Genomic DNA, 22,677 nt, shown 5'->3' on the forward strand with positions numbered 1-22,677 from the left:
TTGTTAAAATGCTTGAGGAGGTGTGGTGGAGGTGTCCCCAGCCACCCGTGCAAACGCTGCTTTTAATAAGGCAACATAAGAGGAACTGGAATCACATTAAAAAACAAAAACCTTCTTGCTCTGCAGCTTTGGTAAGTTTATATTGACTGTGGCTTTGGCTTAAGAACGAGAACAGGAAAAAGGAACAAAGAATGAGGGCACGCAGTCAACGTTATAGTTTGGTTTTATCATGTCATTAATGCAAAACCTGTCGGGGTGGCGGGGGGGGGGGGGGGAAGAGACACGATCATCATGTTCTAGGTCTCAGGGGTCGTACCTGGGTAACGTCCTCTGCTGACAGAGATCTGCCTTTGTTGATCAGAACCAAATGCATGTCTGCACACAGCCATAACAATTTATGTGAGTATTTATCCTTCAGTCAGTGTTGCTGTTTCCCTGTTGTTGGGTCGGTTTGGTTTGGGTCTTTTTTTTCCCGTTTTTCAGGCAGATGTGTGTCCTGGAGCATGCGCCCTTACTTTACGCTGTTTACATATATTAATTTATGAACGGGGAGATCAACACAACATTTTGGTTGAGGTTTTACTCTGTTTTTTTTCTGTTATTACATTGCTGTAGTTAGTTTTGACTTGGCGTGATGGTTCCTTCTTTCTTTCTTACGGAGTCTTAAATCATTTTTACAGCTTCTTCTATGGAAATGAGTCACTTTAAAAGAACAGCGTGTTGATGGATGTGGTGGTATCACTGAGGGGGAAGGGTCTTCCTTGGCCAGGTGCGAACAGAACACAGCGCCCATCATTACTGATCCGGATGAACATTTATCTCACACGGGGGAGAAGATGTGATGGTCTGGAAACCGAAATATGCTCAGCACCCGCGTTGGAGATTGCTTACGAAAGAGGTTGCAGCATGTTGCAAATGCTGATGCTGACGTTGCTGTCTGACTCTGGAAACTCCTTTCCACAATTAGACAAGAAGGCTGTAGTAACCCCCCTCCAAAAAAAGAACATCATAGCATCCTTGTCGGTGTTCTGGTCGATAAAATGCTGCTGCTGCTGCTGGGCAGCCAAACATCTCTGACCCACATCACACTCCGTCCTCTGTTAATGCTCTGGGTAGTTCACAGTTCTCCCAGCATGCTGTTACAGATAACCCTCGCCCTGTGCACGGCGCGGCCATGCGCATGACTGTGTTTACAGGTACAACAAAGGGATGAGTCATCATGCAAACAAGCAAAGCCACAAACAAATCAGACTGACATTCATCTTCAAGCCGAGGAGGGGAACCGAAACGGGTCCGTCAGCATATCTGCTTGGACAAAACTGACTAATTAACATTTGATCTGATGCTGATTCAAAAGAACCCGGTTACCTTGGCTACACTTAGATTAGATCAGAGAGAACAGACAAAACTGAGAAATATTTGAATTTTTTAGTTTGAGGGAGAAAAACAGTAACATACAAGGTGTCGCATATGTACAGTTTAATTAAAAAAAATATCCACAGACATGCAAAAAAAAAAAACACGCAAAGCTTGTTACAAGTTGCATAGTAAGACACCAGTAAAAAAAATGTTTTTTTAAGTCAACATCTGACAAAAAAGATTCCCTTTTTAAAAAAACGCACTTTTCAACACACTATTGAGAGGCAATTAGCATGCCACATATGCATGTAGGCGCTGACTACACACCCAAGAAGTACCTTTGGTGCATGCTGATATGCACGAATGCTCCAAGCTTAGTCACACTTCTGGAGCCACCATTATATCTCACTGTACCCAGGCTGCCTGTCTCCAGGTCATCTTAGGTGCTTCAGACATCAAAAAAAGGGAAGCCGACACTCTGGCGCGATCCTCAACAGATGTGGCAGATGTGCACATAGTGGGAAAATAACCATCAGACGTTCAGTGGCTTTTTTAACGCTTGTGTAATGGCACAAACAGGTGGACAGTGCAAGCTTAGGACTAACGCCTCGATCTTTGGCTCCTTGCAAACCTGCCAGAAATGCAGAAATGACAAGAGTAAGTGGAAAAAAGGTGCAGCCCACAGGTTTTTTAAGAAATAAATATGCAACCACCTCCCAGTTCTTCCTCTTTTTACTACTTCCTCTCTAAACTGCTCTAAAAGAAACCTTGTGATTTCACAGTATGAATAATAATAATACAAAAATGGTAGAGAAGAATAGCTGCGTGTGTGTGTGTGTATTCAAAATGTTGCTTTCCTTTCCTGTCATGGACATAAAACTCACTCAAACTGTACAGTGAAATATAGTGGTGGTTAAATCACGATTGTTAAATCTGTAGAATTTTACCCTGAAGTGTTACAGGAAGGTTTCTTTGTTGATTTTTTTTAAAGTAGATTTTTATTATTTTGTTTTTTTTTGTATTATTAAGTTTTTGAATTTTAAGAGAATAAAGTGAATTCTGGTGACTGTAGAAATGCAAAGGCCTCCGTGTCGGCTATAGCAGCAAGCATAGCTGTAGAGTTCCTGCAATATGAAAGACATTGCAAATTATTTATCTGTAAAAATGGTTTTGAAGGATTAAAAATGAACCTCATTGTATGGCTGTTTCCTCTTTAAGGCTGGGTGGATTTTTTTGGCAAATCTGTGCTTTTTTATGAGTTGAAAAAAAAATGTAATGAGAAAAACATATATATATGTGTGTTTGTCTGCATTGTCCTGGCTCATCTGTACATTTTATTTCTGGTTAAATCGCTTGGACCCAGACTCATTTTACTTTTGTCCACTTCTCCTAGTTGCTCCTCAGTCTCTCGGTCTGAGAAATCTCTCTTTTCATCGTCCACGCACTGTCCTTCGTTGTAACTGTTTCTCTCATTTACTGATTGGTTTCCTCCTGACGGGGGCTCTCGGACATGCCGTCCTCCCAGTTCCTTTACTGGACCCAGTGCCTCCTCCACTTGACCATCGCTGACCCCTCCCTCCTTATATTCCCCTTCCTCCTCCTCCTTCAGTGCTTCGGTAGCTCCGTCCAGGCTGGAATCACTGAGGAAGGAGTTTAGGGTGTGCGTGTCCTCCGAGGAATGAGGGATGGTGTCGGTGAGGGGGTTCCTCAGGAGGCCTCCTGGGCCTGTGCTGAAGGGCAACTCCTCGTGCTCCTGCTCTGGGTCCAGGTCCTTGCTGCAGTAGGCGTAGCGGTGGTTCATGTGCTGGGAGTAGGAGCCGGAGTGGGAGAATCGTTTGCCACACTTGTCACATTGGTAAGGCTTCTCCCCAGAGTGCAGCCGGCTGTGCTCGATCAGATGGTGCTTATGTTTAAAGGCCTTGTTGCAGATCTTGCACTCGTGGGGGCGCTTGCCTGTATTGAAAACAAGGGAATTAAAGGGAATTAAACAGACCCAATAAGGGTGTGCACAGAAATATTAAGGACTTCAGCAGTAGTTAAACTTGGTGTACGCTTTAGATTTATTTTCAAAAAAATGCTTAATTTTCCCATTACGTGAACATCTGTTGCAGAGACTCCATATGAACATTTACAACATGTGATAAGACCAAAGTGGTGCCCTAAACCTCTTTATTCTACATCATTTCCTGTCTGTAATGAGCAAAGGTTCGAACCTGTGTGCTCGTATTTGTGTCGGAGCAGAGAGCTGCTTTTCTGAAAGGTTTTTTCACATATGTCGCAAGCGTAAAGCCCCTCGTCTGTTTTCTTCAGCCGCTTCCTTCCTGGACCTCCGTCTCCATCTAGCCCTTCGTCCATTAGAGACAGGTAGTCCACGGCTCCTCGGCTCAACACCTCACCCTACAGAAACAACAGGGACTGGGTTTATCAGTGTGCTGGAGCGTTCCTGCTCTGTTGTAGTCCTAACTGTTACTTTTGGCTGGGTTTGATGCCTTTACTCACCATGAACGCTTGCCTATCCTGATGGATCCTGCTGTATGCTGCCTCTGCCTCTGACTCCATCAGGTAAGCCATGGGAGGTAGAAAGCCCCGTCCATGAGCTGATGGACTGAACGGCATGGCTGTGATTCCATCGTGACTAGAAAGTCCCAAACCCGACTGGCTGAAGAGTGGAAATCCGTTGTATATAGAACCTGGAAAGACTGGAGCGCCAGCCCCGCTGTAGACCGAGTGGTTGTGGACGGGCAGGAGCGTTGTGGGACTTGGCCTCTTGAGCTCTCTTCTCTCTTCGAGACCTGAGTTGCCATTCCCAATTTGGCTTTTCTCCTCTTGGTCTGAGTGTTGTTTGGGCAGAGAGAGGTCCAGAGGTTCGTTCTGTGACCAAGGGCTGCCGGTCTGAGGGGACCCCTGTTCTGAAGAGGGAACTCTCCTTCTTCTTCCAGGTGACGGCTGCTCCGAACAGTTGATTCGTTGATCCGGGCTTCCCTTGTCTTGGTGTGACTGGTTAGCTTGTCGTGGCTGGGGAGATGGCCAGCCGAGCTTCTTTAATGGTGAGTTGCTTCCAGGAAGGCTGTGGGTCACTTCAGGTGGCTTTCTGTTCTCCATTCTGACATCTGCTCTGGAGAGCAGTAAAGCTGGATGATCGGGCACCTCTGCAGCCTGCCGGTTCATTTTACAGAGGTAGCGCTCGTGCTGGAGGAGCACAACGGCATTTGGGAAGAGCTGCGAACACCAGCGGCACATCACCCCCGTCTCTCCTGAGGTCACCGCACCTCTTCTGTCAGGTGACACCCGGCTCTTGTCCAGCCCCCTTCCATTGTAAATGGTCTTTCTTTCTTCCATTGCGCCTCCATCCCGCTCAAGCTTCTCATCTCTCTTCACCTCTCTGTGAAGCATCTCTTGCAGCATCACATAAGGCAGCAAGGTAGTGCCTTTTATTCCAGCATGCATAGAGAGCTGTGCCAAGGGGTCCCAAATGTGTGCCAAATCTGAAGCCTTAGGGATGCCTAACGAGTGGCGGTGGGGGTCCTGGGGTGAAAGCTTCACAGGTCCATCAAGTACTCGAACCAAAGGCCTGCCATTGTTATTGTTCTCTGAATCCATGACTGGATTGTTGTCGATATTGTTTCTTTGGTTGACTGCAGAGGGAGATTTTGGAAAGAAGTGTTGGTAGGAGCTTTGACTGTGTCCGTTAAACACACTGCTGGCCCCTCCTGTGTTCCCTCCGCCAGTCAGGCACTTCTTGCTGCTCAGGTGTGAGCTGTAGGAGCCGGAGTGGGAGAACCGTTTCTTGCAGTTGGAGCACTCGTACGGTTTCTCACCTAAAGGGGGCGACACGCAGAGAGGATTCCTCAAAAAGAAGGTGAACACAGGGTCAGCTTGGGTGTGAGCTCCTCACATTAGTAAGTATTATACGGCTGTAAATTATCGAAACGTGTCATTACATGCGATTGGGTATAATTTCAGTACCACAGGTTAAGTAAAGGTTGCAGTTAAGGAAGCGATAGCAAATTGATGGGTAACTGTTTTGATGTCATTTTGTCTCACCGCTGTGGATACGGAGATGCTCTTTGAGGTGGTGTTTGTACTTGAAGGCCTTCCCACACTGCAGACATTTGAACTTCCTGGTCTCCATGGATTGATCCAAGGCAATGGCACTCTGGGAAAATGAGATTCTTTTTGTGATTTATTATACACACAACATTCCCGAGGGCAAGTTTAAAGCAGGGTTTCCAGTTTGATCAGCTGACACAGCCTCTCTGCTTTGATCGGTTAAAGGACTGGTCCTAATATGCAGGCTGATATGTGCTGTGTGCGTGTTTCCATTTAATTGGTTTGTTGTTGAATTTTGTTAAGATGAGGTAAGACGCAGCGCCGCTTCCCACCCTGGTACCCTGACAGTGGGTCCTATATGGAGGGAGGGGGTCGTGTGGTCCCTCACCTGACAGTACTTGATGTGGTCCCTGAACGCGGCCCCCGGCAGGTACGTCCTGTGGCAGAACGGACAGGCCTGTTTGTTTGTGACCCCATCTGGATTCCAGGGAGAAATTGTCATAAATAGAACACACATGCATGTTAAGATGCTCTCCAGACATGTAATAAAACACCACTGCCTTCTCTCTTCCTCATTAAACAGAAAATACATTTTATTGTTCTTCTATTTTGTAACTAAATACAAACACACTGATTTGACACAGAGGTTACATTTTCAGACATACAGGTCTTAGCAATCTGATTTCCTAGGCCCTTAAAGACATTTCACACAAAATGTGATGAGCAGAACAAGTGGTCAGTAGCATTGATGTACCATAGTTGCTAAATAATGAATAAATTACATTTATTGTGTGTTTTATTCTAACAGTCACCTGACCTGTTTCTTCTGGTGAGTGATGCTGAGCTCCTGGTGACCAGATAGCTGGTGGCAGGTCATCGGCGGTACTCCCCGGGTGGTACCCGGCTGTACCGTTGTGGTTGAGATGGTCCAAGTGGCTGACTGAGGTAGCTGCCTTTCTTAGATGGGCCAGAAATTCATAGTGGGCCAGGTCCTCCAAGGCGTTCTGGGAATCTGAGCTCTTACCTGGGCAAAGAGATGGTGGAAACATGACATCATATATGTAATAATGTGAGTAGTAATGTGGGTGTGCACGAGTGGGAATGGAGGGTGAGACGTAAATCCAGATCATACAGAACTCACTGGTGAACCTGGAGACTGACAGATGAAACAACATGATCAGGGAAGCTGTTGACAAGATGTGAAGTGAATATTCTTTGTAACGTGCGCGCTGTCGAGCAGGCGAAGCCTCGGAGGAGAAGAAACTGCGCCTCTTATCGCAAATCAAGTCACTCAGCTCCACTTTGAGAAGGATTTTTCAAATGTTTGCAGATGTTGGCATATTTAAAACTTTAAAAAAAAAAACGTGCTGAAGGAAAGAGCCTGTGCGGCCGAGGGTTGTAAAAAGAGCGCCGGCCTTCGTCAGGGAAGGCCAGAACGCACGAGGCGAGGGAGCTAAGTGATTGTTAGTAGGCAAGGGGCGCCAGCCTTTGATCTCTCTTAAATAAAAGGGAAAGTCTTGCGTCGCGCAGCGCTGATTTCAGTACCGTAACGTCACCTCTTTGATGTATGGAAATATTGTGACATTGTGTGGGATGACTTCTTTTGTCATGCTTTCAGAAGGGCGTCTTTTCAAAGAGAAGAGTGAAGAACAGGAAAAAAAGGAACAGCTTGCAGAGAAGGCATGCTTTCAGGAGGAGCTGATATGAAGGTGTTTCTAGAAGCATCCTGAAACCAGAGAGGTGTTGCATCAGGCAAGAGAAACAGTAAAGTTGTGACACACAGCTGTCTCATATTTTGTGTTGCTTTGCTGCCTTGCTGGCTGATCTTTCTAACAGATCGCATCGGGAATTTGGGATCAACCTACAGTACATCCTCGCTGGTTCCTGGTCTCCTTCCCTGTCGGTGGCAGATGGGGTGGCGGAGTCCTCCGATGCCTCTGGTTCTGCCTGTCCCCAGTAGCTCCTGTGGCCTGGGCTGAGCGGCTGCATGGAGCGTGTGGGGCTGCTGGGCTCCTCTGTACCCTCACTGGGTGTCAAGCTCGTCTTGTCCAGGCTCTCCGGGCAATCCTGGAGCTCCAGGCTCCACAGACCAGCCTCATCCTCCCCCTCAGATCCCAGTGAGCTTGCTTGAGCAGCGTCAACTGGAAAGAGATTTATTAAGGAGGTGAAGACACGTTTGAAGGCAATATCTTTCACCTATTGCAGTATATGTAATATACAGACAACAAATATGGCACCGTTTCGTGACTGGTTTTCACTTTGCTTCCTGTGGTTGTGAGTCCTCTACATGTGAATGTCTTCAATGTGTTCTTCCTCGCGCCGTATTTTTATGGTTTTGTGTGGATTTTTATTGATACAAGCAGACGTAACATGCAACATATATGTCTGCAACTGGAAATAAATCACCAGCATGAAAATTCAAATCCCAAAAGTACGTCGTCCTCGGTAGGCATTTGTGAAAAGTGGAAATGTGGCTTTCATTTTGAGAACACTGGCAGTAAAAAAAACAACGAAGCGGCGGTACAAGCAAAAATGTCTTATTTTGTACATTGTTCTATATGTTGCTGTGAATTACAACATTCCCGAGGCCAGAATTTTCCTGTAAAGCTGTCTGTAGGTGTATCTAAGCTCAAGGAACAGATCAGAAAGGTCTGCTTTTAACCCATGTGCACTATAGAATATATAATCTAGCATCAGTGAGAGGAAAAATAAATAACATATTGCAATTAAAGCGTATCCTTTATGCCCAGGCTGGAGCTAAACAAAGAGAGGCGCGTTTCTTTTTTCCCATGGCAAAGACAATAAATGACAATCACAAACACATGCTGAGGATTTCATCTGTAGGCTCTGATTTCCAAAGCTTTTCTTGAAGCCTCTCAATTTCCCTCTTGGTGATTGGCAATATCTAATCACAACCAACTAAGGACCGTTTAAAAGGACAAACACGCTCTTTGTTCACATCTCTGGAGGAAAAGCAGAAGCAGCCAAACATTTCTCCAACACGCGGAGGGAAAACTCCTCTCGACTCTCTGATAAAGGTCGAAGTGCAACCCCCTCCTGATTCTTCATCGTCTGTCCACCAAAATTCAGGTTTCACATTTCAAATTGGAACACAAAAATCCAAGAATGTGTTTCTCAAATCAGTTTCCAGTCACCGAGGTTGTTGTCTTTTTTGGATTGTTTAGATTGATATCAAGATATAAGAAATGCAAAATGTTTTAGCAGTTGTTCCACCTCGTCTGAGCCATACGCCCACACACAGATAACACACACTCTTCCTCTGTGAGTGAAAAGGGCAAATGGAAGGACAGAGTTGCCTACAGTGCTGACACACACCTAACAAATAGGCCTAAATCTGTATCTGACTGTATCAGTAGCCTCGGTTTCATTACACCCCCATAAAAATAAAATGCGCTGATTCACCAGAGACGGGCCGAGCAGGCTGCTGCGCGCCGACCTGCTCTGGTACCTGTGGGGAGAGAAATTGGTCATTGGACGTGAACCGCGATGCAGTTAAACAACGGGGTTGACCCTTGAACCCTGGAGCAAAAAACAAAACAAAACAAAAAACGCGCTCTTGGCCTGCTTTGAATAAAGTTTCATAAACCTGCTGTGAGAGCGGTCCCGGAATGGACTCTCAGTCCTACGATTCCTTTATTTTATCAGTACAACTGCGTTCTTCACTTAGGTTCTCTGATGCTGGAGCGGAGGAGCTACAATGATGAACAATGGAGGTGATAAAGTCGTGGACTGTAAAACAAGAGCGCAAAACAACGCACACAGCACCACAGAACTGAGGCGACTGGTATCATCTGCACAGCGTACACGTGGGAAGACCGTGACTCATATCCAGAGAGAGAACCAAGCCGTGCTGCATCATGCTCGGCGATGCTGATGGGTCTGTCTTTCTGCCCGACGTGTCTGTAGGTGTGACAGCGGTGCTACGTTCAGCTCTAGCTTCAGTCTGATGCCCCCCCTCTCTCCCACCCCCCGTAACTGACAGTGGAACAGGATGCAAGCCATTTGATACCCGAGGCCAACGAGCAACATTATTTACACAGTCATTTTTCCCAGACAGAGACGGGCGCTTGAATAAGTTCAGCACATATGCGCATCATATGGAAACGCTGATTTATTTCTTTTCCACAGCCACATTAAAATGTGAACCCACACCAAAGCCACTATACATTACATTCAATTTTAAAAAAAGGTGTCAATCATCTCGGCTCTCATGGCTGCCAGGGTCGTCTGGGCGTTTAATTCGGTCCCAGAGGGCATCCGAGTCGGTGACACGGAGGGCTGCAGTTTATTTTATGATGCGCACATGTGATCCGGTAACAACTCAGTAATTATGTGGCTGGATGGCAAACACGCAGTAATTAACTAGAAATTACCTTGTTTGTTTCTGTTGGTTTTAAACGGAAACAAACAAGGCCTAGCTCAGTTTTCCATGCAGCATAAATTTGATTATTCCGATTAATTCTACAATTTAAGCTACATTAAAATCAATAGCGACGCCACACAAGCGGCGAACCATATACGAACATACCAACTGCAAAATAGAAATAGTAGCCCTGCCTTTTATTTATTGATTTTTAAAATAACCTCTTTTTAAACCTGAAACCTTCCTTCAAACAGATAGTAATAAAGCAAACAGAATCAGAGCCAAAAGATTCAGTGAAAATGACCCAAAATGTTACACTTGTGTCGACGACAACAAAAAAAAGCGTCTGCCTCCAAACCAACACACACTTACATGTATTTGCCCTGATGTTTTGTTCTTTTCTTTGATAGCTTGTTTTATGATGATCCAGAATAATTGAGCTCTTTAAGGGGGAATAATGTTCCATGACACACAACAGTCAAAACAAGGAAGACTACAGTGTTTTGCGTGAGACCGCTTTCATCCGCCATATTTGGCAATAAAATACATCATGACCAAAACCAGCATGTCAAATGTGCTTTAGGTAAATATTTCACACTTTTTAAATATAAGGAAACACTGAAAAGCAGCGCACACACACACACACACACACACACACACACACACACACACACACACACACACACGCACACAAAGAGAAACACACACAGGAAACAATAAAAGTCATGTATAGGAAGATGTGTGTGTTCTAGTTTTACGGTACCTATGAGAGACCCGGAGCGTCCATATTCATCGGCCCGGCACGCTCATGTTTGCAGCGGTGGCCTGTCTCCACGTACTCATGCCAGTTCTACAGAACTCTGACTGCGCTGGCTGCTGAATGACATTCACACGATGAGTCAGAAGAGGACCGCAACGAAGAAGAAACACCTCCCACCTGATCCCCTTCATCTTAGCTGCAGTCTCTCTCAGGGTGAGGCTTCTTTCTAACTTTAGCCCAGTTGGATTTGAGCTGACAGCGATGACCACGCACAAATCAGGTTTTTCCTGATCAAGCGTCCAACACATGATGTCATAATGGCTGATAAGATATCTTTTCTCCATTTGAAAGTCAATTTAAATATTTAATATTTGAACTGCTTGTTGCTCATGTGATGCTCTACTTTTATGGCATTTCCGAGGCTAAAGGAGAGGAGGTGCGAACTTGTTCTTGTCTGATAACACTGATCAGAAAATGGAAGCCAGAACGAGTGAATGCAGTGAGGTTTCTAAAGGTCACGCTGGTGTGATGGAAGCAACGCTTAGATGTGTGGCGCGGTGTGTGACAGCATTCTCGTGGCGGAACGGGCTGTTGACGAATGTAGAGTGTGACTGATGCGCGGCAATGGCGTAGCATGACGGACGCGGTGCAAAGCAAGGCGGGGGCGGTAGCTGGAGAGGGGGCACGCAAAGACAAAGGCTGGAGCAATTAGGGAGGGGAAAAGTAAGAGAGAGACGGAGAGCGAGAGCGAGAGCATAAAACTGTCTCTGACACAAATCCTCCAGCAACAGTACACGCTGCAGAGGGAAAATCCCCCCCCCACACATGAAAGGAACACAATTGGTATCATGAGCACCAAAAGAATATATGACAATAGCTGTGTGTGTGCGCGTGTGTGTGTTTTAGGGGCGTAGGGGGGACAGAAAGAGCATGTGAATATCTGAAGTATGAGATAGAAAACAGTTACAGCTCTGTGCCTTTGAGTCGTGCTCATTAGGAGAATGCGAAGCAGAAGGCCAACATCTGCACATCATACGCCGCCGAGGCACACAGACCAATCAGGTCAACAAATAAACATCAAGTCAATTTCTGCGTATTGATAAAGGCCCCTGCGAGGATAAAAGCGTGGCAGCAGCGGCGGGCAGAGCCCCACTCGGCGTCTGAGTATTTCACTTTTACAGCGTGAGGCTTTTCAAAATGACTCAATTCGAGCCCACGTGGATGCAGAAACACAAGTGTCCTGAGGCAGCTTGGGAGTTAAACACCACCGAGGTCATCGCTAAATGTCGCTTGCAGTGCTGATTTGTCAGCGAGTTGCAGTTTCGGTGGGGCTGTGCGCTGGAGCGACTGTCATTACTCACGTGCAGCAGGGGCTCGCGCTACGATTTCACAGGAGCATCAGCGAATCAAATCAAACACACACACACCGAGATGCTGAGAAACAGGCCCGGGCGTCTGAACATCGACTCGGGCCAGCAGCGCCGAGCTGTTATTTTCTATCAACATGGCGCGCCACTGAGCCAAACAAAATACCACATCTGTTAGATGGTGTGGTTAAGGTTACACTTAAAAAAATGCAAAAAACTCAAAAAAGAAAGAGCAGTAAGCCTTATAAATTAATGAGTCTTACCTTCTCCCATAAGTGATTATTTTCCTTTGGAAGTCAGAATTTAAGAGATTTATGTGGGTTTCGTCCAGAATGAAATAGAGGACAGGACAAACAACCAAGAAGCTTATTTTAGAGAAAGGAAGAAAACTGGTGAAGTGACAGCAAAGACAAACAGGAAATGGGCCCGAAAACTACATTGGTAATCATACCACACCAGTTCCAGGAGACATAAATGCCATGTAAGTGACACCAAATGCGAGCCACTCCACTGCAGGGACACACAGGCAAATACACACATGCACGCACGCCCATACTCACATATGGTTAAAACAGATGTCTCAAATTAGAAATGAAATATGGTTGCCCCATATGTAGCCATAAATGGCTTAAAAATGCACCTGAAATTCCTGCATAACACCAGAAATTTGCGCTAATCGGGTTTTTCTCCGCGCAGTAGAAGTGAGAGGGTGGGAGACTAGGTGTGAAAAAAAAAGCCTCTGTGGTTCTTTTTTTCGGTGGTTTCCTGCTGCTGCTCACATGCTTGCATCCACATCTACCTGTGCTGTAGACCATCACAGTAGCTTTAGTCATAAAAACAAAGAAAACTTGGTTTACCTCTACCTCCAAAGCAGCATGATGCCTTCCTTCTTCGCATCAAATTATCACCACATTAAAGCAAAATAATAAAAAATGCTGGTTAGGCATTGTAGGATTTGATCACTAATCGGTGGCATCTATGCTGTTAGATTTTAAGTTGTTTCTGTATGAGACTTACACCCTGCCATGTCATTTATTAATTCTTTCTCACTTCCTCATTATTCATCAAGTAAACTCACGAACATACAAGTTCCACTGACCTTAAAGTTAAACAGAAGGAAAGAAAAGCGCCTGTCATCATTCTGAACTTCCCTGTTTCTTTTTTTTCTCTAAAGTGTGAGAGCGTTTCAGTGTTAATGTGTAAGACATTTCAAATGACCCTATTCTTGCTACAAACTGGAAGAATTATACAAACTTTATCCATCTTTTATCAACAGCGGCAACATGCTGGGTGACTTTTTTTAATCCACTGTGGTGGCTGTGCAAATATTTCTATACGGAACTAATTTTTTTATTTCTTGGTGTTCCTTCAGGTCTCATCGCCTTCGAGAAAACGGGGCTGATGCCGATGACAAGGCTTTGCTAGTTTGCGGAGGACTCGTTTGAGGTCGGCCCTCCACCTCCTTCCTGCGGCCCGCGCCGGTTTGCCGTGTAGCGAGGGATCAGCTCTGGAATGCCGCCACGGTCGCGGAAAGACCCACACACTCACCACACTGTGAATCAAAACCCAAAACTGCACTTCATTAGGCTCCTGTCATTGCAAAGACTCTCACACCACTCTATAAATACTCCCGTCTCCCCCCTCCAAATTTGTTTTCCCTCTTTTTCTTTACACATGAAAATGCTCAAGGGCCGTTCCAGCTTTCTGATGTGGTTCTTTATTTCTTACGTCGGCGCAAGAAACCACACAATAGAGGCTCCTTTTGAATATTAAACTTTCTCTGTCACAGCAGAGGTTCTGAAGTGTTTTTATTTTAATAGATTTTCTTTTTTTATAGGGGCTAATGCTAAATAAAACTTCTATGTGGGATATGGTTAATTCAACTCAACTTAGAACTTTCATTTACTTGCCACAGGAGATTTGTTGTGAGGGTGAAACAAATATGCCTGGTATCCCTATAAGATCTGTTAGAGGTGTTTTGCAAGATGTGGTCTCCTTGAGAAGACAATGCAGGGCATTAAAGCCCAAAATGTCTTCATACAACCACACACAGCTAATTTGAAACACAAGATAGAAGAATTCCGAGGAACCCACGTTATAAAAGATCTGAGCTGAGTGAAGGTATTCATTATACAGTCACAGCAACATCAATTTACTGCTGTGACAGCTCTTACAGCTTCAATCCTGCCACTAAAGGCATTTTCTGTCCTGATAGTCAGAAAAAGAAAACATCAAACTGCTGCTCTTAAACTCTCACGGTAAAATTGGAAATTATTGGTTGTAATAACAATATATCAGAATAACCTCTGATTTATGATGGCGCAGGATGAGACTTGGCAGGAAGTTCCTGTATGGGTAAAATACGTCATGGGGCGCCCTCCGGTGGCACACGCGAGTATTGCACGCTCCAACTCCACTGATGGACGACCACATGTGACCTCCATGCTTTTGAAACACACTGTAGAAGAGATGCCTTTCTAATGTGTCACTCTGCTTTTATTTTCTGTGCCTTTCTCAGTTGTTCTTCACATCTGCAATCTACTATCTTCTTCATCCCTCTTGCTAGGTTTTCTTTTTCGTCTTTTTGGCGTGTAAAGAAATAAAGTCGGACACGAATGAAGACGCACTAAATTGTTTTTTTAGTGGGAGAAGACGTTAGCCATTGTGTGGGCCTGTGTGGGTTTCAGTCATGCTGGATTTCATTTATACTGTGAGGACTTTCTAACAGATTTAAAATGAAAAGTAAAATTTAAGTATGAACTGAGGTCAAGTTAAAGTTATGGTATTTAACCGGATAAATTAAACTGGACATGAACAGAGAGTCTGCATGTTTCTGTGTGTGTGTGTGTGTGTGTGTGTGTGTGCGTGCGTGTGTGTGTGTGCGTGCGCATGTGGGTGTGTGTGTGTGTGTGTGTGTGTGTGTATTCCTGTGTTTACGCAAAGTGGGAAACTGGATTCCATTTGCTTGCAAAATCACACAGATTAGGGTGAAAAACTTTCATTTCATATTATAACTTTCATGTTATGGCGTGAATCGGTTAAGGTAAGGCACCAGGAAATTAATGTACAGTAAATGTGTGCACATGCGAGAGAGAAAGAGGAACAGAGAGAGGTAGAGTGAGAGAGAAAGACACACACAGAGAGGATGTGTGTTGCGCATGTGAAGCCTGAACCAACGCCTTGAGAAAGAAACTAATTAAAGTCATGGATAAAAATGCAAAGGCAGCAGAACTGCACAAGAGAGTGTGTGCATGTCATTACAGAGCGAGCGAGCGTTCCAAAAAACCCTCAAAACCCAGTGATATAATGTATATAAAAACTCAACGAGAAGAAATATTTAAAAAGGGAACTTCAGGAGTTTAAGAGGATCTTTGATGTGTATCAGAAGAGGAAAGCAGCCTTGCGACTGGGACGACAGTAATTTTAAGTCGAAGCAGAAGGGCTGGCTGGCTGGCTGAACTGGCTGCCTGGCTGGCTGACTGCGGGCTTTGATGGTGCTGGCTGTTTGAAGTGGTTTTCGGGGGATGGGAGCAGTGTGTGGTGTCAGTGGGACAAGAGAGACGCACTGGAGGAGGAGAAGGCAGCGGGTGGGGAGAGGGGGTGTTGATGGCAGTCGTATAGAGCTGGGGGAAGTGTGGAGGGGAAGATGGAGGGAGAGAAGAAGGGAGGGGTGGATAAAAATGGAAAGAGGCAGATGCGGATGGGAGGAGGAGTTCAGATAAAGACGGTTCAAAGAGGAGATAAGGAAGGAGGAGAAGCAGAGGATGGAACCTGGGCCCTGTAACACCTCCCAACTTATTAGGCCTTTTTAACGACCGCTTCCACGAGGCCGCAGCGTTAGCAGACAAATGCTGCCTTCCAGAGAAAAAAAAATTAAAAAGACGCTGCTCCTTTCCTCGCTGCCATGTTGCAATACCCACAGACGAACGAGCATGTGAAATATTTTCAGGGAGGATAAATAAGGCTATCTCTGAGATTGCTGTGCTGATAAATGACACAGATAAGAAGTCTCACACATTTATATTTTCGTCGCTTCCTTTCTAGTGCAAAGTATGTCCGGAGTTTTACTCCTGTTCCTCATCATACCTGAGCTACTGAACACTGTTTCAATCTTAAAACGCGAGCTGCCGGCCAGCATCTCCGCCACATCTGCCTGCTGTCTGAGGCCTGAGAGCTCAAGGTGATGTGAAAAAAAAAAACAACCTGAAAAGCTAAATTTAAAGTCACGAGCCACTACAATAAAGGCTTTTTCAGAAAGTCCATATGCGGCGCAGATAGAACGATGGAACGAGCAAACAGATTTACTGCTGCACGTGTCGGTGCTGCCTCTAAAAGGAGCTGCTGGAGACAAAGCAGAAATGAGCCATCGTGGGACGTTGCCAGAGAAATCATCAGGCACACAGAGAGAAGGGGGAGTCACATGATCACTGCATAAATAAAAAAAAACAAAACAAAAAAAACCCGTCATAGGTGGGCCTAAAACCAGTGAAGCATGTTTGCTCTGTGATGGAATGTACACTCCCTTCCAGGTACCTGTGCACTATCTGTGTGTGTGTGTGTGTGTGTGTGTGTGTGTGTGTGTGTGTGTGTGCACTATCTGTGTGTGTGGGCAGAGTGGGATGAGCAGGTCAGATGAAGTTGCTGGTACCAGGTGATCACAGGTACAAGAAGGAAGAGGAGTCGACCTTTGCTTTTCTTGTTGCCAGTCCAAATTCTGCTGGACTCTCACCTGGAGGATGGACGTGAACGAGCCAATTGCTCTGAGCTGCAGCACACACAACAGAACCTTTGAGGACTACCTGGCCTTCGATTTTATACTCAACCTTCCTCAATGATTAATCTTTTGGCATTTAAATAGTGAAGCACCTTAAACCCTGAGCCTTTAAAGGGTACTGTATAAATAAAGGTTAATAAAGGTCATTTTAAAATATATATATGTATATATAACCATGTACATATTTACATGTCAGACGAGGTGGCCTGCATGCACATTTGGACAAAACTGTTTATTTTAATTATGTTGCAAAAAGTCAAAACCCTGATGATCGTAAATTGCCGTGTAAATTACAGAGGATTGACTGAAACGTATCGATGTAGCAAAATAAGTATCTGCATCCGTTGACTTGCTGAGTGACCATAACAACGGGTCTGATCTTCATACTGGACGGGGATGCAATGATGAGACGGAGGCTGAGGAGCAGAACAAAGGAGCTGCTGATATGCTGGAGTGATTACGTTTACATTTGTCACGACCTTTCCAGAAGGTAAGAATTATTCCAGCGGACACACTCACGAACACGCTCCCCTGTGTGTTGTCGGAGGAAGAACTCCTTCATTGTTCTTCATAAATGATGCCTGTGGAGGCTTTTAACAGCCGCTCTCAGCTCCTCCGTTCTGCTGCGTTGTCCTCCTCTCCGTGCAGGCGGGAAGCACGGATGTGAGAAAAAAGGGGTGAGAATCGGACTCGAGGACATGCCAATTTTAAAGGCCAGGGAGGAATAGCAGAGAGCGAAGAGGAAAGGGGAAACCCAGAGATATGGCTCCTTGGAGGAAGACATTTACGTGTGGGCTTTGGTTTTTTTTCAGGGAATAAAGAAAATGGCAGAAGAAAAACAAACTGAAAAAACAAATGTTGAATTTTTCTGTCCTCGGAGGCCATCAGAACCTATTCTGCAACGCACACGTGCTGCCACTTTATCATTATCTGGTGGTGTGATCCAGTTCCTCCACTGGCAAACACTGGCACAAACTGGTCCAGAGGAGAAGATCGGCCCCAGCTTCTCTCTCTCTCTCTCTCTCTCTCCACATCTCATGTCCTGCCTCTCCCCAACCCTCTGTCACCCATCTGGGCCTTGTAACACATGACAGCTGAAGCAGGTTTCAAAAATTTAATTTGAAGTGCGATTTAGGGAAGGAAAAAAAAAGGTTGCATATCTATAACTAGTGTGGAGAGAGACTGGGGAGACGGGGGAGACTGGGGAGACGGGGGAGACTGGGGGAGACAGGGGGAGACTGGGGAGACGGGGGAGACTGGGGGAGACATGGGGAGACAGGGGGAGACTGGGGGAGACTGGGGAGACTGGGGAGACTGGGGAGACTGAGAGACTGTATGAGGATCGTTTTTCAACCTCTTTCTTCAGTCAAACATGTGCAGGAAATCAAAGGCATAATACCCAGGCCGTCTGCACAAAAGGAAGCGCCGCAAATAGACTTAACGGTGAGAAGTCTTGCCAAAGCAATGACAAAGGAAAGCAGGAATAAGACGGCACGTGGAACGTCTTAGAGCCGAGTCGGCACCGATGCGGCGTCGTGGCCTGCTAGTTCTGGAGAGGGTCTCCGTCTGATAAAACACCTTTGAAAATATAAATGAGCGAGAAGCCACAGAAATAACTATTCGTTTTTTCGCACCTACAGACATGCACATGTGCACGAACAATTACACACACACACACACACACACACACCTCATGAGCTGTGTGGTATTAGCGTTATATTACAGTTAAAAGGGTGTGAGGCTTGAAAGTAATTTCCGCTCTTCGGTCATGTGCTCACAATGCTGCTGCCGGACACTGATGCATCAGCAGGAGCGACTCAGTGAGGGAGCGAGGATAGATTTGACTGCTTATTGTTGCTAACGTTGAATTACATAAGCACACTGCTTTATTTTGTTGCAACGCATGGGATGGAAGTCGCAGTGGGAAAAAGAAAAATTGGGATCGAATGATGGTGTTGACGAGAGAGCGGAGCAGAGCAGCGAGCTGCCGGGACGCTCTCTGAAAGTTTCTCCCTGGTGACACACGAGCCGTGAAAGATTTAACATGTGAAAAAGTCCTCAATCAAAGGACTCTGCATGTTTGGCATAAACACATAGTGGAGAACCAGAGTGGGACAAATCTGGGACTCTGTGGGCGCGTGGTTCCCAAAATCTGTGTCCCAGCCCTTCAGAGCATGTCCCCGTCTCTCCACCCCCCACCCCCAGCTCAGTGAGCTCCTCACCTTTGCTCCCACCCACCATCTGCTGGTTCCGACGCCTGGAGCCGTAGCCCCACGAGGAGCCGCAGCAATGTCCCTGCGGAGCCTCTGCCGGTCAGGGCTGCCTCTGCCCCTCGTCTCCCAGCCCGGGTACACCTATCCTGCCAAATTTTTCCCTCCCTGTTCTCCCCTCTTTCTTTTTTCCCTCGCTTTTCTGCCGCTCCAGTCCTTTGTGTACAGTGTGCTATGTTCGGTGTGGCAGCACCGTGCCAGAAAAAACCCACACAACCGCACACGCACACACGTATGCACACACACATGCAGTCACAGACACACAGCTGGGCCCCAGCTGCACGCAAAGACAGGGGTTTGGAAATCAATGAAGGAGAAAGAAGAAAAGGGGAAAGGAGTTGAAATAAATTGGCACTTGAAAAAAGAAGAAAAATGAGAAGGAGGGACTGAAGGAAACATAGAGAAAGTTCACTCTTAACATTAATTCGATGAAACCCCCCCCCCTCCAAAAAAAGGGGGCATGAGGCACGGGACCAAATGTGTGTGGGGTGGGGTGATCTGCTTGATTGAGGGTTTGAATGACTCCGAGCTGCCTGGCCTGGTGAGAATACCTGCTGAGTCTGAAGGCAGAGGAGAGCCTGCAGAGATACGCAGCAGCCTCCTCTAATGGGGGAATTTGGAGACAAAGTGGTTAAAGTTGGTTTGATGGCTTCAAAAAACCTGAAGCGATCTCTTAGTAAAGTTGTTTGTACAACAGCGATGGCTGCGATCTTTGAGGAAAACACTCACATCGTCTCCTGTTTTCTTGTGCGATCTTGGTGTGCATTAAGCACTTATTACTATCTGAGGGAAAATTAAAACCAGTATTATTCCTCTTGATATTGGTGTCAGAAAACTTTGATTTAATTGGCTTGGGAGAGCAGCATTTGGCTATTACACCAGCAAATTAATTCACAATCCTTGAAACTCAAACTCTCACGCACTGCACAGGTCGGAAATCCAAACAGGCAAAATTCATCCTGCCAACTGAGAGGTTTTCCAGTCTAACAGGAATTAGAACTAATAATTCCACTGCTTTGATTGATTAGCATTGACAGCTTTATGCGAGGAGACAGTCACCTAATCAATAGGCGCCTGGGAGACTGCAAAAATATTGTCGACGCTACGCCTCTTTCTCCCCAGTTGGGAAAACTGTCTAACGAACCCGGCCTGCCAAATTCATCCGGGTTTTATCAGCATTTAACCTCCTGCTCGTGCAGCTCTGCGCATTCCAAATCCCGAGGAGCTCCAAAGGACCCTCGTCTGTGACATCCAACACTCTGTCACAGCCCTTTTCACTAAAAAAATATAGGAGGGAAAACGCTGTGATGCACATTCTGACGCACATTCTGGTTTTTTTGTTACAACTACAGCCACTTTAAAAACACCTTTGCTGGTAGAAGTAACAGGGAAAACGTGCAGAGATGTTAATCTTTTCCTGTTTCAGGCTTGCGGGACCTTCTGAGCGGTGCAGCTTTCTGCTGACAGCTTTCACGTCGGTGCGATGGTGCCAATTTGTGAAACAAAGTGCAGTTGGTCGACAAACTGCAATATGACAGTAGAAGGTGAGACTGTGTGTGTGTGTGTGTGTGTGTGTGTGTGTGTGTGTGTGTGTGTGCACACTCAGCTACCCGTTACTGTTAGGCGGGCAGAGTAGATCTCACCCTGGTGACACTCCTGCAGAGCTTCACACCTCTCGGAATAAAATGAGGAAACACTTAGAGCAAAACTATGAAACTATAAGTAAGCAGGCCCCCCCGGGTAAATATGTTCAGGACAGCCGTGCGTCAGCTCGGAGACAAACAAGCACGCCGCACGCTTCCCAGTGGCTTTCGTCAGTTAAGAATAGCCGGCGATGTTTGTGCGCGCGCATGGTTTTTTCGGTGACAAAAGCTGGGCAAACTGACAGCAACGCGAAGAACCCCGAGTGGCTTACATTGGCTTTACGGTTGTGTTTACATTTAGGGAAATGGGTTGTTTGTTCATGGAGTCTGATGGCGTTCGGCCATTCTTCGTGGATGAATGTGGAGCAGCGGTTGCTCCGAAATGACCCACGCACCCCGACGGTATTAAAACTATTCAGCCAATTTGGTTTTAAGGGTTTGATGTCACCGTCCGAGTCAGACCCAGCATGTAAAACTTGGGCTTGTTCGGATTCGGGGAGGGGGGGTGGGGGGGTTCTTTCTGACATAACTTTTCGGCGCTCGTTGGCAGGATGGAAGAACAAATGTTTAGAAGTTTGTGCACGCGCTGCTGTTTCTGAGTTCAGATCTGCATACAAACATCAGACCAATGAAGAAAAAAGTCCCAGATTTCCTTTTTTCTTTTTAAATTCAACATGATGCCCAGGCATCCCAGTCAGCACTGCATCAGGATGTAAAGTCATAAAGCTTTCAGCTTCTTGATAAGATTATTGATGTCATGTAAGATTATCAAAATATTTTGAAAAGAAATCTAACAGCATTAATTCCACATGCCCACGAATACAGTTGATTTTTTTTAAAATGCTGAGCAACCCAGAGGCCGTCGTGTCCATTTGTTTAACCTGGACTAACTCTTAAACATGATTTATTCACATTTGTTTCAGTGATAAAACTCATTGAAAGAGTTTCCATCCTAGTCTGAGGAGGCCTCTGGCCCACGTTTGGTTTTTGTAAAATGAAACAATAAAACCAAACACAGAAATCTTCTAAAGACGTTTAGGGCATTACAGAGCAGTTAATCAACCAAAAATGTTCACATTTAAGATGCTTAAATAGGCGACACGGTGTTGAAGCTGGCGTGTCCGAGCTCCACCGGTGAGTTGACTCTTTTGGTGAGTTGCAGCTACATTTAAAGTGGCCACGATATTTCCTTTAGTGCGGCCGCAGATTCTTAGAGGAAACTTTTGATGTTGAGCCTGCAGAACGATCCGCGTGGATGCCAACCTGACCAAAGTTGTGAATATGATCTCTGGCATCCTCGTTTGTTGCGAAATTTACAAAACCGTGAAAAGCAACAAGTGATAAGTTTGTCTGCGGGCGTTCAATCCTGTCTGCACAGCTCCGGCATCGGCACGCATCACCTACAAACTTCCAAAATAAAATAAGAAAAGCAGAATTGCAGCGGTTCCTTACCTCGGTTTCTCCGGGGGTTCGCCTGTTTCCTACGCTTGCCGCGACTTTCTTCTGTCATCATCGCGCTTTAATACGACGAAAAAACCACCGGCCGAAAGTTGTCCAGGATCGCGGCGCGTCTGCGCGTTCGTCCCGAGTGACTGCCGGAGAATGAATGGTGATGAGGCATCGCCCTCAGTCACAGCGGGACGTTCCCGTGTTTGATGGGACTCCGAGCTGAGGAGGAGTGATGTCAGCAGCAAAGGTTGGCCTCGAGGTCACACTTGGCACCGTTTACGCGCGTCGCCCTCTCGCCTTTTGCCAAAGCGCCCTAATCACTGATCGATACACTTTTCCCGATTTTGCTCCTCCTCCGAAGGGAAAAACTTTTTTACATTTTTAATGCTGTTGCACCGAACGCATCTTAGCTTATTCAAATGTCGGATTGGATCATTTCTTTTTACAATTTTAACAACTGTGCTCCAATTAGTGAGAAAACTCACTATCAGACCAGGTCCGATCAGATAAGGGTAACAGCTGTTTCGTGTGAGCAACTTTGATGATGACTTGATAACTTTATCCTGCCACCAGGTTAATGACTGCAGGTATGTGCGCGGCCCCCCTCCCGCGTCGTTTATG

At 45.8% G+C, this 22,677-nt stretch overlaps 1 protein-coding gene and 1 long non-coding RNA gene across 9 annotated transcripts; one reads left to right on the plus strand and one right to left on the minus strand.

Moving 5' to 3' along the window:
- Window positions 1-318: 318 nt before the first annotated feature.
- LOC130524486 (uncharacterized) lies at window positions 319-7,417 on the plus strand. Its single transcript, XR_008950153.1, has 3 exons — window positions 319-399; window positions 7,028-7,149; window positions 7,246-7,417. It is a non-coding gene; the product is annotated as an uncharacterized LOC130524486 (long non-coding RNA).
- On the minus strand, window positions 1,415-22,271 carry LOC130524485 (zinc finger E-box-binding homeobox 2-like). 8 transcript variants are annotated; one of them, XM_057030673.1, is made up of 9 exons: window positions 12,778-12,918; window positions 10,557-10,669; window positions 7,275-7,550; window positions 6,227-6,433; window positions 5,798-5,886; window positions 5,404-5,515; window positions 3,859-5,177; window positions 3,573-3,756; window positions 1,415-3,312 (listed from the first exon to the last, which is right to left on the minus strand). In XM_057030673.1, the coding sequence occupies exons 3-9, from the start codon at window positions 7,396-7,398 to the stop codon at window positions 2,681-2,683; spliced, it is 2,667 nt and encodes an 888-aa protein (XP_056886653.1). In that variant the 5' UTR covers window positions 7,399-7,550; window positions 10,557-10,669; window positions 12,778-12,918; the 3' UTR covers window positions 1,415-2,680. The 8 variants fall into 8 exon arrangements, with proteins under 8 accessions (XP_056886653.1, XP_056886654.1, XP_056886649.1 ...); XM_057030674.1 differs by having other exon boundaries at window positions 10,557-10,666; window positions 12,778-12,796; XM_057030669.1 differs by lacking the exons at window positions 10,557-10,669; window positions 12,778-12,918 and adding an exon at window positions 22,060-22,271.
- Between the last annotated feature and the right edge of the window lie 406 nt (window positions 22,272-22,677).

The sequence above is a fragment of the Takifugu flavidus genome, chromosome 4 (genome assembly GCF_003711565.1).
Source record: "Takifugu flavidus isolate HTHZ2018 chromosome 4, ASM371156v2, whole genome shotgun sequence".
Lineage (NCBI taxonomy): Eukaryota > Metazoa > Chordata > Actinopteri > Tetraodontiformes > Tetraodontidae > Takifugu > Takifugu flavidus.